General features: G+C 39.3%; 1 protein-coding gene across 1 annotated transcript in view; it reads right to left on the bottom strand.

The window, feature by feature from the left end:
• adam19b (ADAM metallopeptidase domain 19b) overlaps positions 1 to 13,651 on the bottom strand; it is a 35,829-nt gene extending 22,178 nt beyond the window's left edge. The window contains exons 1-5 of the mRNA XM_088431936.1: positions 13,114 to 13,651; positions 11,167 to 11,252; positions 11,000 to 11,070; positions 871 to 949; positions 614 to 690 (exon numbers count right to left, since the gene is read on the bottom strand). Of these exons, the coding sequence (XP_088288062.1) occupies positions 614 to 690; positions 871 to 949; positions 11,000 to 11,070; positions 11,167 to 11,252; positions 13,114 to 13,216 (416 nt within the window). The 5' untranslated portion in view covers positions 13,217 to 13,651. The remainder of the gene's footprint in view (positions 1 to 613; positions 691 to 870; positions 950 to 10,999; positions 11,071 to 11,166; positions 11,253 to 13,113) is intronic.
• Positions 13,652 to 16,920: the final 3,269 nt, after the last annotated feature.

Raw genomic sequence — 16,920 nt, 5'->3', positions numbered from 1 at the left:
TCTTTTTTGTTACATATGCAGTTCCCCAGGTGTGCATTCATAGTTTTGATGCCTTCATAGTGAGAATCTACAATGTAAATAAAAAAAGAAAATGCATAGAAAGCGAGGGTGTGTCCGAACTTTGGATCTGTACTAAAAGTCCATTTAATTTTAGCTTAGATTTTTGATTTGTTTGTGCCTTTTTTCTTCCTTTTCCTGTGAAATGGGCGTTAATCCCTTGTACAACATTTCAGTGGTCTTTTCTCTGTACATTTGATTTCCATGATACTGTATGGGAAAAACATTTGTCGCTGTCCTACTTAGAAGCCCATGTGTCCCGCCATGCCTGAGAAGCTTTATTAGTATTAAGCTATTCATCTAAATGGAGAGCAATGGACAGAGAAGAACCCACACATATGGCTAAGAGTTTTGTCATGTGCCTTCTTCTGCCTCAAGTGTTGGATCCAAACCAAGCGAAAAAACAGGATCTCCTGACTGCACTGAACCCGGAATCAAGCGTTGCTCAATTACTAGATTTGGATTCTACCGTGATCCTTGTCAACATATACGATAATATATCATTATAATTATAATAATATATATTTAAAGAACCTCAATTTGAGGTGTTTCCTACCTGAGACCTGCGCATGTGCTGACAGCCACACTGGAACCATCTACACCCAAAACCTCTCCATGGTACAAACAGTGATTCTAAAACAGCAAAAAAAAAAAGAAAAAGAAAAAAGAAATATGCAGCTCATTCATGTACAACAATATTCCCCCACTAGGTTGTTCCTCATTGTTCCACATGAGTGGGACATTCCATGCCAGACATATTTAATTTTCTGTCCTTACTGCCATGAAAGCTCACCACAGTGTTTTACAACATACCATGTTGACGGGGGAGATAGACTTGCGATTTCCATCTGGGGTGTACCATATTTCCTGATACCCAGGTGTCAAAAGCTGCCTGTGGAAAGATATTTTAATATCATTCATAATACCATTTAGTAATAGTCATCTTATAGAAGGAAGTTATCGTTTGAAGGATCTTACAGTATTTCCAAACACTTTGATAACACAAGTTCCCAAATATTCGCAAGATTGGTCGTGACTAGAACTGATTTTCAGTCCACATATGAGTGACAAAATGACTGCCCCCTGAGATGAATTAAAACACATGTATTTTGCTGCTCAATTCATTTTACACAAATGCAATATTCATCAGAATGCCATGTTTAGACTAGAGGCTGCATAGAATATATTTTTAGGAAAAAATATTTTCACTTCCCTTTTAACATATTACATAGACAATTATAAACATTTTAGGACAGCCACAGGTTTTTACTATTAAAGTTAGGCTTTTGGTCCCCAAACGTAACCAAACCATCCACAATCCTAGTGAGGATAAGCGATACGGACAATGGAAAAATAAATTGCCAACTGCAACTAAAGAAAGTGCTGTTGGGCCAAGCGAGCAAATGTGGTCAGCATGCAGAAGCATTTGCACAGTATGTACTGTTTATGGTGAGCCATGTGCAACCTAAAACAGACTGTCTTAAAGATTTACACCAACACCGTTACAACTCACTCATCCAGATGTTTGCCTCCAGTCTTGCGCCCTGTCTCAATCGACCCATCCTTCCTGTTTTCATTCATAAACCTTCCCTTGCTCCACAGCTGTTTTTTTTTTCTCTTTTCCTCCTGCTGTATAGTTCTGCTAATACCCATCAAAAACATCTGTAGCTATGATGTAATGAGAATACAAAGAGAAGTGACTGAATTAAACCGGGGTCCCAAGCACATATGGAACCCATCCTCTGGGTGGCTCTCACTTTCTTTCTTTCTTTCTCTCTTTCTTTCTTTTATTTTTTTCAGGAAACTAAGCAGAGTCAAAATGATATCCTTCAAAACGATCAGTATATTCCCTTCCTACTTTGCTGGATAAAAGTAGGTTACCAGAAATGAGCGTTTATTTATTTATTTATTTTATTTTACCTCTCATTTCATAAGGGTTCACCCCCCGTATAAGCAGCTTCTACATCTGTTTATATAAAACTGAAACAAATCCCTCAAAACAAATTTTCTTGCGAAAACGATTCACATAGTTGTTATCTTAAAAACTTGATTAGTTGTGTCGGCAATGTTTTAGGTAGCTTCCCAGCATCATTAAAGTGTACTTCTCGCTTTGAGAAGAAAACATATACTACATTGGTTTATCAAGAAATACTTTATCCAAATAAGTTTTTGGTTTTGCTAGTTGTATTAAAGCAAGCTTATTATAGGTCAGGGAACCTACCGTATTTGTCATGATGACAAATGCAAAGCTATACTTGCATGCAGTGGGGCGGAGGGAGCAATGCTGCAGCACTGACAGTGAGCCTGTGCTGTCATTACTCCAATGTGTGGCATTTTGTTGGTCAGAATCTACAATTTTTCAGTCAGGACCTTACATCAGTATTAACTCTGGAAAATGAATGACTCCGATTCTTCAGAATCTGGTTAAGAAAATGGCACACATTGAATGGGAGAGAAAAGCTGACGGTCAACGCTGCCCCATCATATCTCAGCCTACTTCTCTCAAGTATGGCTGCATGCATGTCATTTTCAAAAGTAAGCTATTATACATTTGGTTTAATACAACCAGTGACACCAAAAACACATTTAGACCAAGTTTTTTTTTTTTTTTTCCATAACCCATGCAGTACATTTTTATGAGCAACACAGCTACACCTTAACCATCCATCCTTTAATTTTCTATACCACTACTCGTTCAAGTCATGGTTAAGTTAGAGCAGGCATGTTAAACTCACTTTTATTGTGGTACACATTGTAGTTCTAGATTGTATAACTGTGGTATTATACTGTGGTAGTATACTGTGGTATACTCTAGATTGGTATAACTGTGAAGTCAAATATTTTTTAAGTGTGTTCATCATACATTTACCCAGTTTTGAAATCAGAGGTTAAAATCTGTTCAAAAGAGAGATTGGGAACATAAAAATGCTTGTTTTTCCCCCTAAAAAGTTATAAAAATTGGAAACAACTTAGTAACTTGGTATTTTAGCCTGAAAATCCTGAAAAAGTCAAAACAGGATTTCAGGCCTCATAAAATGATGTGGCGGGCTGGATCTGGCCCCCGGGCCTTGAGTTTGACACCCGTGAGTTAGAGCATACACCAGCGTCCTATTATAATTCAAAGTCACGAGCGTGTGTCATTTTCCACATACATTTTGGTTACATTGCACTTCAGGGGTATTCAACTTGAGAGGTTTCAGAGCATGTCCCCTCAAAATCCTAAAACATTTTAGCTGTTGACAAAGAAAGTAAAGAAGGGAATTTTTCTTTTTCCTGCCATCAGAAGCCCTAAAGGAGACCTGCCACTTGAAACAATGTTCATCTAATCACAAAGCAAGTAACTGAAAGTAAACACACGTTTACAGATGACTTGTACTACGAGGAAACTTAAAATGTCAACGTCCCAGTGTAACCCTATATTCATCAATACTGCTTTGGTTTCCTGAAATAGTCCCACCATGCTCCCTGCTCTCACGTCAAATTCACCATTACTCATGGTGTCAGAATTACGGCATAATGTTAAATCATTGACTGGATTTTTGCTCCGTGCTGTTTTCATAATCACACAGGATGGATGATTACACAGTTACTCTTGTGCTCTACATTTATGATCCAATAGTTCTCCTTTGGGATGGCAGCATCTGCACCACAGTTCAGGCTGTTAAAGCTGCCAAAGCATGACATTTACACACAACTTGCCTTTAATATAATAAAATAATCACTTTTTGAGAAGATAATGTAATTAACAAATGGATTCAAATAATAAATACTAAAAATATTTCAGCCTCATTTTGTATGATTAACTGAGAATTGATTGCACTTTAAAATATTTACAGCCAACTAAAGCATGGTTTATGACACAGGTGTCAAAGTCAAGGCCCGGGGGCCAGATCCGGCCCGCCACCTCACTTTTTGTGGCCCTTGAAATGCTCATTTGACTAAAATATCAAAATTGCAAGTTGTCTTTAACTTTTAAAAATTTGGGGGAAGAAAAACAAACATTTTCTTACTCTCAAAATCTCTTTTGAACAGTTTTTGCCGGCTTCTGATATCAAATCTTGATAAATGTGTGATCAACTCACTTAAAATGTATTTGAATTCACAGTCATTCCGGCCCTCTGACAGAAACTATCAATACAATGCGGCCCAAAATAAAAATTTGTTTGACACCACTGCTCTAGAATATCTCTTCCACCACAAGGAAGCAAAAGTGCAAAGTGATTTGACAACACAATATTTCATGTAACTGCAATAAAACCAAACATTCAAAGTTCCTTATCAAAAATGTTATGATAGACGAGATTTTTGTCCCTCATTTGTCATTTATAATTTGATTTTCTGAGGACTTGTTTATATATGTACAGAAGAGGTGGGCAGTATTTCAGCACTGACAGACTATCTGGGAATCTGTCACTGACAGACACCTGTTGTGCTGACGGACTAACAAGTGCAAAAAAAATTAGGCAAAAAATAAATAAATGGCGGAATAAGAATGACGGAGCGGGTGTGCTTTGTCCATCGTCGTAATCGTCGGCGATAGAACTTCCAACAGATGTCCGACACCCCACTTTTGCCAACAGAAATACAAGCCAACTGTTTTGCATGTTTGTTTGTGGCATTCCTTGCTTCCATTGATTATAATACGGACTCGATAAGTGGCGGACTGTGCAGTTAAATGTGTGAAATGACTCATCGTAGTTCGGTGCTTTCACACTCAGAAGACCCCCCGGTAACCCTGATGAGACGGACATGTCCTCGGCGACAGGAAATGACACACATTTTTTAAATGGCCATAACTCATATTCCGTTTGCACTAGCAACGTCATTCTAAGGATCCCGAAAGCAGAAGAACTGTGCTCTCCATCAAAACCATACAATGTGGACTTTGGCCTGTGGATTATTTGCGGGTTTGGGGGGGTAGATATTGTCAGTGTAAGTAACATTTTGAAGTGGCTACCATCTTTTCACAGTCTTTTTTGCATCATTGCTATTGTTTGTCTTTTTCTCCCATCATTTCGCTTTTTCTGCAATCAGTCATTTTTTTTTGTAAATAATTATCGAAATACCCGAAAAGAGAATACTGAGAAGATCCACCAGCAAGGGGAAACTCCGGTGAAAATTTGTACAGGATTTACCGGAGCATACACGGATCATTGGGAGTTGAAAGCATTACAAAAGCCAGCCCCAGGGGCTTAGAGCCCTAGAGAACTTAGCTCCTGGGATCATTGGTACACACAAACCCCCCCCACCATGGTAAGGTGACACCCCATGGAGGGGACCCACATGCACAAGCATGGAGAGGGGTGATGCTACTTTTCAGTTGCAGATGCAGTTTTTCACTTAGCGTGTTTTTCACTTATTTGAATATTTTAGTATTTAATTAGTAGTATCTGAAAATTATTAGTTAGGTAAGATTATCTTATTCTAGAATCGAAATATTATGTTTGGAAAGGCCACTATTACCTGAAAATCAGATGAAGCGGACCGGGGGGAGGGGGGAAAACCGCAGCAATTGTACCAATGCAATGTCCCCTTGAAATAATGACATGAAAGTTTTGGGGGGCTTGTCTAAGATGCAGGATGTTAACGAGTCAATACGAGTGTCATGTTTCAAACCCTAAAACTTGCCCAAAAAACTTAACAAGCGCAGATGGAAGATTATTGCTGAGAAAATCAGTGTGGACAGCAGAATAGGCCATCAATGAAAGCAGTCTATTGCCTCTTTATTCGTTTATTTGTTATGGGGTATTTTAGTTGCACTTTAAATGCATATTTTTATAACTCCACAAAGATGGCAGTCCTTTGCTGTGTGGCTATAAATTCAATCATTCTTGAAGAATAATGATACACACAATTCCGTCACAAAAGAAAATTAAAACGTGAAACTGAACCACTAATCACTTGAATTTGGAAAGAAAAATCAACAGGCCTTTTGAAACTAAATATCTATGTAAGAGGAAGAAAGCCAGTTTGGTAACCACAAAAATGTTACCAAAGACAGATTTCTACATTTGCCCTAAACTTACAGAACCCCTGAAACTGAAGTTCAACTTGTTCTGAAACACATTACATTGCATACAGCACATTATGTCAATTCCCTGCTGAGTGCAAACTCTGCACCATATCTAAAAGCCTTACAATTTAATTCAATGCTGCTGAATGACGCAAGCCTTTTTAATGAATGCTTAATAAAAGGATCAAGAAATCTGCTGGCCTTAGGGGACTTAGCAGATTTTGGACGAGGTCCAGCATGAGGACAGATGCTGTGATTGAGGAACACATTGCTGGCTGAATCAGGCGCCTTTAACAGTAAGACTGAGACAAAGACTTGGTTCAGCTTCTGTTGGGAGTGGGGGTAGCAATGCAAATGTATCTCAGAGATAGTGAGGCAGGGTGAAGAGAAGAGAAGGGGATGTGGGGTAATGCATTAGGGTCAGTGGGTCACATTCTCTCATCGTATCTGATGACATCACCGCACACAGGGAGAATGAGGCAGGAGGAGGATGCTTGGCAGCAGACAATTTACAGGCTTTTTACCGCAAGGCAAAACGCCTTGGCCCACGTGTTTGTCATGAGCAGACGTTTGAGCAGATTCAAAATGTCAACCAAGGTCAAGCGGAGACATCTCTTAGTCTCTGATCCCTAACCCTGAGGTCCATTAGGTCTGAGCTCTAAGCTTTGTTTGTGTATTCTGTGAGCATTAGCTATGTGTCTGTGCGGTCACAAAACATGACACTAGTTAAAAAGCTCGAGATGGATGCTTGTCCAGGGAGTTCTGGCAAATTTCAAAGGAAAAAAAAAGGTTGACTGAGCTGTTCGTTTTAAGAGTGAAAAGTAGCAGACAGAACCCATAAGTTGAGGTTGCGAGGACATGGAAGGCGATGGGAAGGACAATAATGGCCACATCTCCTGAAAGGAGCTTGTGTTTCAAGTTATTATTTTAGAAGAATTACACAGCGGTGTACTTATGAACAACTGCTGTTACAAAAAAAATTCAGCTTACGAAATGCCTCGGCGGAAAAATATTGTCTCTAGTAACAAGAGAAAATTCAAGATATGAAAGGCCTTGTTGCCTAATAATATGAGACATGAGACATTAGCGATCACACCATTATGACTGTAATGCAATACGTTATCACAACCCATCATGTTTACTGTTTTTGTGACAGTTTGTGAAGCATTTTATCATTTATTAATATGCCGGCCGGCTTGCCCACAAATGAGACAAAGGTGTTTTCGCATTGATGTTTACTGTGGTTTTTCACTTTTCATCTAGACTTGTTTCATCCACACTTCCCACCCAAAATTTACACCATAGAACAAACAAACATAAAATTGACATTAGCAACGGGTAAAATTGTACATATTCACAAAAAAACACATATGTAACATACCACTATGGGCTGTCGCATCTGATGTTAGTGTTGTTAGCATGTCGTTAGCACCTTAGCAAATGACTTCACACAGGAAGCACTTTTCTCACTATGTATTTCATTATGAAATATCAACAGCGGCCAGAAGCTGCGCCAAAAAAAAAGATCAAGCACAAACGCATGAACTAAATCGTCTCCAAAACATTATTTCGGGTGCCGTCATTTTCCCATCACTGCAGACGCTATATGCTACTAATCGCACTGAAGGGAACACAGAAATGTCAATGAGAAAAGCTGTCAGTCACAGGAGCTAAGTGGAATGAGTGCCATTTGGACTCATCAATGACGATTGAGTGAGAAAAGCCACGCCCCAAAATTCTGTCTAACAAAAAACATGACATTTTATTGGTTTTCCTTGCAGAAAAACACTAAGAGCCATTTTAAACTTATCTTTGAGTAAGCACACGCCTCGATACATGGCCTTTAATTAAATCATACCCTTTTTTTAAAGGTATAAGATCAAGTCAGATGCACAAACCAAAAAGGAGGATAAATGGATTAGTGTGGACAACATCCACTTACTGAGGAGTAGAAAAAACTTAACCTTCATGTAGCTGAATACAGTACTGTATTCTGAATACTTGCATGACTGAGTCTCTTTGCACTTACCCAATTTCTGCTTCTATTCCTTCCTACCTTTGTTTAGAGAAGCAGTTAGGAGTTCTACAGAAGAAGGGTGACACATGTTCAGAAAAAGGAGGGTGACCCTCACTGTGTGAAGTTCAGTGTTTATGGTCTTGTGCGGTTTGATAAAATAGGGAACTCACATAGACCACACATACATAGCTTTAGGGAGACATAACCATATTAAACCTTGTTACGATCTGCACGCGTCTTCTCCCCAAACTAGCGTGAGGCATGGCAAAGGAGGATGAAAGAGAGTTTATTCCAAAAATAATATGCAAAGAGTGCGAGGAGAGTGCAAAGGTAAGTGACAGCAACACTTACAAACTTCTTCAGTTACCTGAAACTACAGCATCCAACACAGTACAATGAGCGCCAAAGCTAAAAACTTGAAAGCACCTCCAAAACAGCAGACACTCACAAAAGTGTTGGACAAACTCACGCCATTTAAAAAGAGGCAGTAAACGAACCAATACCATCACAGATGGTGAAACATTTATAAATATTTATAAACTGTTGATGGTGAATGAAAACAAAGATTCAAGATTTTGGATGCGGGCAGCTTAGTAGCGCCAGTGAATAGCATGTCTGTCTGCCTCACAGCTAAAGGGACCCAAGTTCGAATACAAATGGCTCCGCCCTTCCTGTCAGGGGTTTGCATGTTCTCCCCGAGCCCACGTGGGTTCCCTCTGGGCAATCCGGTTTCCTCCCATACTCCAAAAATATGCATGGATGGAAATGTGCATGAATTGGACATACAAATTGTCTTTAGATGTGATTGGGAGCGTGAATGGTTGTTTGTCTTTGTGTGCCCTGCAATTGGCTGGCAAACAGCTAAGGGTGTCTCCTGCCTACTGCCCCAACTCAGCTGGGATAGGCACCAGCAAGGCTGCGACCCGCGTAAAGACAAGCGGTTCTAGAACACGGATGGATGAATTTTGGATGCACGTAACGAGTCCCAATGTTTTTTCAAATATTGCAATTCATCACATCTAGATATTTAAAAAAAAGCCTGTTTTTTGCAACAGGCAATCAATCACTGGTCCAGCTGCACATCAGAACCATACATCATCCATTACTGTACATCAATAAATCTCTGCTACATAGTGCTTGTGCATTTTTTTTAACCATGACATTATACAAACCAAGCTGTTGCGCTATATTTTGATTGTATTAGAAAATTTTAAAACAGAGGGAAGGAAGGGAGGGAGGAAAGATGGTGACTTTTGTAACCAGTTTTGTTGTTTTAATAATTCATACTGTGATATACAAATTACTTTTCACTTTAGCTACCAGCAGCAGTTTTTTTTTTCTCTTGTGTTTAAATATTTTTATCTATGACTATACCAGCCAAGATATTCACTTAAAGATGTTTTCTAGTTTGATTGGATTTGACTACATGAAAACAAAACTGCTACTTTTGTTGTTTTACTATACGTACGATAGTACTTTTCTACCTTAATATTAAAAGCACTTTGTGCTGAATATTCATTTACTTTCTGATGATGCACCATCATGAGCAATGGGAGGTTCAGTATATTGCTCAAAGACACTTCGCAACCTCAAGTTGGGAAATGACCACTTTACCACTGAGCCATGCATTTAATATGTGCATTTATTCATACTGCAGTCATTTCTATTTTCTAGAGTCATTTGTATTTTCAGTCATTTAAAAATTTTTAAAGATTGCCATAGCAGGTGATGTGGGTTTATGAATGTTTGGGAAATTTGTGAGGTGAATTTGTGAGGTAAGTTGCATAAATATGTGTGTTTGTGGTTGGTCTGAGATTAGGGCTCTCTGAGTCTGGAGATCTGATTGTAACTTAAAATGCCCGGCATTATTCAAATCTCCAGAAAGGCAGCTTTCTAAATGTATATAACATTTTTGGGCAAGCAGAATCCCCAAGTTGTTCTAAATACCGCAGCTGAACAGCATTAGGGACACTGGGACAGTTATTATTTAGTTATTATTAGTAATTATTTTCGTGGTATTACTGTATTGCTTCATGTTCACAGTCAGTTCACGCACTTACTAGCTACAGTTCACACACTTAATGTGATTCCTTACTACAGTCAATGAAAGCAAGCGACACCCGCTAACAAACAGTCAAGACAGGCGGCAGAATGCACCACCTGATGATAACAACTATGGAATGAAATCCGCTTTACATCATGCTTAAACTGTCGTTTTTGTAAGCTTTCCCATCAGTCAAACGAGTGTCGGTTGGTCGGCACACCTCTGGTGACTAATGCAATAAAGTGAGACCTGCTCCATTTTTTTTTTCTCCCTTCACATCCAGTAGCTAGCGATTGATGAACAACCCCGGTCAAAGAGTGTGACCACCTGCTGGGGAGGGAGCACATAAGGGTGAAATCCCTCAGGGGCAAGTCATTCAGACACACTGGAGTCATGACTTTTTATTTGCGTTTGTGTCAGAGGGTGAAAGAATGATGGCATGCTTCCCAATGTTAAAAAAAAAACCCTCAAATTCTCCTTGTGTGTTACTTGTCATTACAGATATCTGAAGGACGGACAACCCATCATGCTACCACCCTGTCCACTAAATGGAGAAGTTCCCTATCAAATGAAATATGACACTTGCTGGACTGTAAGCACTCAGAACTAGCAGATTGTGGGATGTTAAAAGCATAGTCTGACATCCTGTTAAGCAAAGGGCGCACAGATCGGGTGTCAAAACAACCCTCTGTCATCCAAACACATTACCGGTCATCTCCATCTGTACACAAACCGAAGCCCACACATCATCCATATGAAACATGAAATGAATACGCCAAAGAAGATACTGTATCCAGCAGGCAGCATAGATGTCTATGGATGGGAATATTTGATGCCTGTAAATGTGGCAAGCAAAAAAAAAACTCACTGATTCCTCTCTAGGTGTAGCAGCAGCTCCTGGCCCTCAGCTGAGATGACAACTTGAGCCTCGGTAGGATGCTGAAAAGACAAAAATAGCGACTCATAATTTAAAAAAAAAAAGTACCATTGCATCTTGAATCACCTTGTGATGTTACCACAGTGAAACTAACTCACCTGTCTGTCGGAAGACCTGCTGTACCTGTGAGGATGTAACCATCTAGGATAGGTGATCTCATATTTGTCCGCTGCATCAATTTCTCCTGCAGAAAGGTGGCGCTTTAGATGGCTGGATATGTATATAGATGAATTTATTAATGTGATTGTGGTCCAATGGCCTAATAGACAAAAATAATTTAAGTCATTGAAATTCACTATATTTTTGCTTTAACATCTAAAAAGGTCCTCATTGAAGAGTTAATACAGTTAAGGCATTATGTTTTTTTTAATCATGTAAAACTCATTTTAACACTCTAGTGTTATGTTTTAGTGTATGGAGATTAGTTCCGCTTTCATGTATTGGGCTTTGTGCTTGAGTTGTTGGGGATTGAAAAGAAATGTCAATCACACCCTGAATTGGACACTGATTGGCTGTCATTGTGTTAGGCATAACCTTATAGGCTCCCATTGTAGGTGAGAGAGCAGAAGGAACATATGAATATGGAAGCCCATGTGAGAGTTGTCGGTCTGATGGATGGTAAATTTAATTAAAAAAAAAAAAAACTTTAGGACTCCAATGGTACCTTTGATAAAGGTAGAGTGATATGCCATGTGCAGCTTGTTTAGCCGACCATATAAATGCAAAGCACCGAGCTGTGATTGTAGCCACCGCTTACAATAGCAACAAAGATAGCTAAGATAGCAAGCTATGGCAAAGCTCTCTGCCAAACTAAACTCCAGAACACCAAGTCTGCGACCAACAGGATGGGAGCTATTTTATTTTAATGTTGATTTCTAATTATTTGACATTTGACCAAAGACAATTGCACGATTCTTCTTAATGGCTGAAACTAAAGGTCGCAGCTAGCAACCGAAGATAAATGGTTACAACTGCATCACTTAAAGTAATTAAATGACAAAGCCACTTTTATTTTGGTGTATATCAACGTTTTTTATCTGCCAAAATAACACAATGTATCAAAACTAAAAGAGAAAACTGAAATGGGGTATTTTTGTATCTCAGAATTTTTAGGTGAAAACAATGATTAATTAGATAAATTAATTGCAAATTTAAATTGATCTATTGATAGCACTCCATATATGTTAACACTAAGCGAAGACAAACTGAACAGTACACTTTGTACAGCAAACAGAAAACAATAGGCCGTTTTTATAGAAATTCTAAGACTGATTAATGATCAGTAAAACACCATACGATATTTTACATGAGGGATTTACCCCAGGTTTGGCCAGCCCAGAATTCATGTACATGAACTTCATTATTATCTTTACATTCATTTATTGGCTATAGGTGAAAGTATACACATTTGTTGGCTTGAATTTAGGTTGTCAGATGATCTCTTATTGTTTAGAGCTTTGTGGAGCGATCATATGTCCCTGCAAGTTTCTACTGAAAAATAAACTACGAGCATTACTGGTATTTATAGCTGACAGAGTATAATGTAGACCACTTGCTTACTGTGTAGCTTCACCATTGCTGGGATATCCCGAAAGCAACACTGGAATGATGCTACATTTAAACCCATTGAACTTGCACTCTGTTGGATTAGATTGCAGACTGCAGAGGGCACGCCACCACTTTCGTCAAAAGCCATATGCGTTATTGAGAGAATTCAATGCTAATTGCAAGTGGTCTAAAACAGTAGGCTAGTTGTTTTTTTTTTTTAATTGTATCCTATTGGCTCATTTAATTGTACAAATACATACTCCATGTTATTATCAATGATTGTTTATAGTATAAGCAGTATTTTCCAGTATGCAACTTTTATAGATACCATCCTCTTTAATGCATACAGCTATTTAAGTCACATAGAAATGCTATTGGTTGCCACTGGCAATTTGTGAGCGCCTTTTTGAAATGCAACGAATCGTGCCAGCGTCTTCGAGATACGAGCAAGCGTGAATCACATAAAAGCCATTCATCGACATAATCAGGAGACTCACGGCGCCCAACAGCGGCTTGCACGGTCGGCCGAGCCCAGTAGAAGAGCGCTAGGAGGGACAGGCAGAGGAGAGAGGACGGCGCGCCATAGGGAGGAGGTCGCATCCTAAATACGAGAGGCCACCAGTGGATCTGGACTGGAGAGACATCAATGTACTCGCTCGTTGGGATCGTTCACATCCGACTCGAGGAGGCACTCCGCCGGTGTGACATGGTGAGGAGGTGTCGCTCCTCTGAAGGATGATGGACATTCTTCATGAGCCCACCCCTTCAAGTCCGCGCGCGTACACACGCATGCGCACGTGCAGTAGGTTGACAAGAGTACAGTATTCAACAAGACAACAAAAGTCATACACGGGCATTACGGCGGGCAGAAATCCTTGTGTTGAAACAAAACAAAATAAAACAAACAAACAAAAAAACAATCCCCTATGTGTTACTTTTAAAGGAAAAGCCAAAGGCTTTTGTTATGTGTTCTGTGCTGCCCCTCCAGCCAAAAGACGCGATTCTGACGAACAATGTGTTTGTAGAATACGGATTTAGAAGTGAAGTTCGCCGTCTTTTAAAAATCAGTCTCTTTCATGGTGTCAACTAAAAAGGACACGAAGAAGTTGCTCAGGGCTTGGGTAAGGAGAACCATGATTTACTTTTGAAAACTGGTCATGTGATGTTTGCAACCTGGGGCGTGATTGGTTATTACCTGAGTGGGGCTGGTGTGGCTTTTTCTGCTTGATTTATGTTTCACAAGCTCAGTTTTAATCAGAATGACTCTTATAGCCTAATGGGGGAACATAGAAATACTGTTGTAATTTTTTACATTCCGCTCCAGACCTCCTGTGTGGAGTTTGCATGTTCTCCCTGTGCCTGTGTGGGGCTTCTCCAGGTTTCTTCCCACATCCCCAAAAACATGCATGTTAGGTATATATGACACTCCACATTACCCCCACTGTAGGTGTGTTTGTGAGTGTGAATGGCCTGTGTGCCCTGCGATAGGCAAGGAAATGCAGTTAAGAAAATCAATGGATGAATTTTGCAATGTTTAATTATCTCCTGAGACTTCCACATCAAATCCCATTCCACCACACGCAGAATGGGTTATAAACATTAGAAAACATTATTAACAGCTTTCAGAACATTATAATGAAGCACAGTTGCACACCATTGGAAACTATGAGCATGAATATAACCACAATTTATGTCTTACCTCTAATAGTGTCCACTGACCAACATGACATTTATCAAGGTTGTAACCGTTGAGTTTTAATGTCAGGTCAGAAGTGGCAGTAAAACAGGCCAAAATCCAGATGTCAGGGGGTAGGGCAGGGGCAAGAGGGAATTGACAAATGTCAACGACAAAAGTTTATCCAAATGTGAGTGTAGTGTGTAAAAATTTGTCTAAAGCAGCGGTCCCCAAACTATGGCCCACGAACCGAACCCGGCCCAGACTCTGGAACAATATTAGAGACACATTCAGATTTTTTTTTTCTTTCTGACGCGCCAGAAAGGGCTAATAATATTTGGTTACATGCAGCATTAATATTGTTATTTATTTTCATTCTTTTCCCAGTCAAGATTCCAGAAAGGGGTATTAATATTTGATTATGTGTGGCATTCTGGAATACAATAAACATTCACGTTCAGAGAGCTCTTCAATTGTCACACTTTTTGTTTCAAATTGGACCGGACCCCCCACCTAAGAAAAGTAATGTGGCCCCCAGATGAAAAGGTTTGGGGACCCCTGGTCAAAAGGTTTAAGGATTTAAACGTCACTGGCCACTACATCAGGAAATATATTTCTAACAAGTTTCAATTAGCATTGTTGCACAATGTGTTTAAATAAATAAATGTTTAAATAAGTGATCTACTTGCTCTACATGTTCCACTAAATGAATTGTGTTCTGTGAGGCCACAAGTCAGGTCAGAAACTGTGTATAGTTTGGCTGAGTCCCAGCGGAAATGTTGTGAACACAGCTGCATTCTTTTTTTTTCTTAAAGCATACCAGTGCATTAAGCAGGGCACCATTCATTCACTGGTCTTCCAGGTCTGAAGCAGTAGTGAAGAATATACAGCTTCATCTGACCCCAAAATGAAGCACTTACAATAAGTGAGCCTCCGACAGAAATGAAATACAGCCAGGTCGCTCAGTAGCAACCATTCATATTGAGGCGGTCGTTCAAAAGTGTGATGATACTGTAAATATGCCACAGACCACATGCCAGGGCATCGAGTGTACTCGGGGTGTGTGAAGGTATTCTTAGCACTGATGACAGTGCAGGCTTACAAATTCATTCACTTCTTTAAATGGCGCCCTGGCAGTGAGACAAGACTGAGCACCCCTACACAGACCTTTAGTGTTTACTTAAATATAACACACTGTGGGGTGTGTGAGCACACAATGTATCTTAATTTTAGAAAAAGAAAAAAAAAAGCATATGAACCTAAATCCATGCTTTAAGAGCTATGACTATGAATGCATGTTGACCTATAGTGTTGATTAACAATGACTTCTCAGCCTTGTTATTTGCTTGCTATGGTGTGGGAATGACATTTCTAAATGACATCGACTAAAAGAATCAAACTTATCAAATTTGTATTCAGGAGACACCAGCCCATCATGAATCTGCCCACTGTGCCAGATGCCGCCAATATGTATTCCAGTTTTCAAAAGACCCGAGAAATGCATATTATGTGTTTTATATTTAACTACACTGTTTGCATAAAAACAGAAATATAAGCGTAATGGAAGGCTTATCAGCCTCCTCACTGTGGCAGACAGGCTCTTTCCGTGTGCCTTAAACAGCCACACTAAATCAAATAAATTCAAAGTCAAGACAAATGTATTTGTATAGCCCTTAATCGTTGTGCAGTATTTTGTAGAGGTGGGCAATTTGTCAGCACTGACAGACCAACGGGACTACTAAACAAAATGGCAAATTTAAAACGTTGGAATTGCAATTTTCATCTGTCGTCGTTATTCGTCGGGATAGACTTTACACTACATATGCGTCAGACGCTTGTTAAATGCCCGTCAGTCCACCACACCCATTTTTGCTTTCTAAAATATAATTAAACTGACTTGCATGCTTATATGGTATATTGCTGCATCTTTGTAGTGCAAACTGTTATCAGCCTACAGCCAATGTCACTTGACAGCGCCACCAAGCAGTGGTGATATATGTTCAACTGGGTGAATAAACTCGGTTGGTTCAATTCACTACTTGTCATTCACAGTTATAAGACAGCTGACTTTACCAGCGATTTATTTGTTGTTGCTCCCTTTCTTAGTCCTGGTATCAAAAACCAAAACCCATACTGTACACAATCTTTTCCAACCAAAAGTTAAAAGTAAGGTTTAGCGCTAAGTGTTATGAGATTTTTTTATTTTTTGTTTTATTTTAAATATCTTTTCCTTCAAGAATGTGCTTGCTGTTAAGAGCATCCTGGGATGCGTTTCCGCTGTAAGGCGGTCACTCAAGGATCCAATGGGTGCAGAATAAATTTGCATTCTTTTTCTTATTAGCTCTTGGCCAGGAATTACAAGATTTAAGTTTTTTTTAATTCCCAAATTAAAGATGCTTTTCAGTAAATTGCACATCAGTACCACTTTGTCTTACTTGTAGTGTATGTGACAGAAGAAATTCAGACAAATGTTGATGCAACAGTCATCTATTGTTGTAAGGCAAGCAGTTATAATGAAAACCGTAAAATGTATCATGTAAAGCATGATAACAATCTTTTTAGATACGGGTTTACAAATATGATGGTGTATTATAACCTAGATTTAAACTCCTTAACTGGCTTTGATTTA

Source organism: Hippichthys cyanospilos, chromosome 13 (genome assembly GCF_059441005.1).
Source record: "Hippichthys cyanospilos isolate Australia breed blue-spotted pipefish chromosome 13, RoL_Hcya_1.0, whole genome shotgun sequence".
Lineage (NCBI taxonomy): Eukaryota > Metazoa > Chordata > Actinopteri > Syngnathiformes > Syngnathidae > Hippichthys > Hippichthys cyanospilos.
The sequence above is the reverse complement of the archived record's forward strand: the minus strand, read 5'-3'. Positions and strand labels throughout refer to the sequence as shown.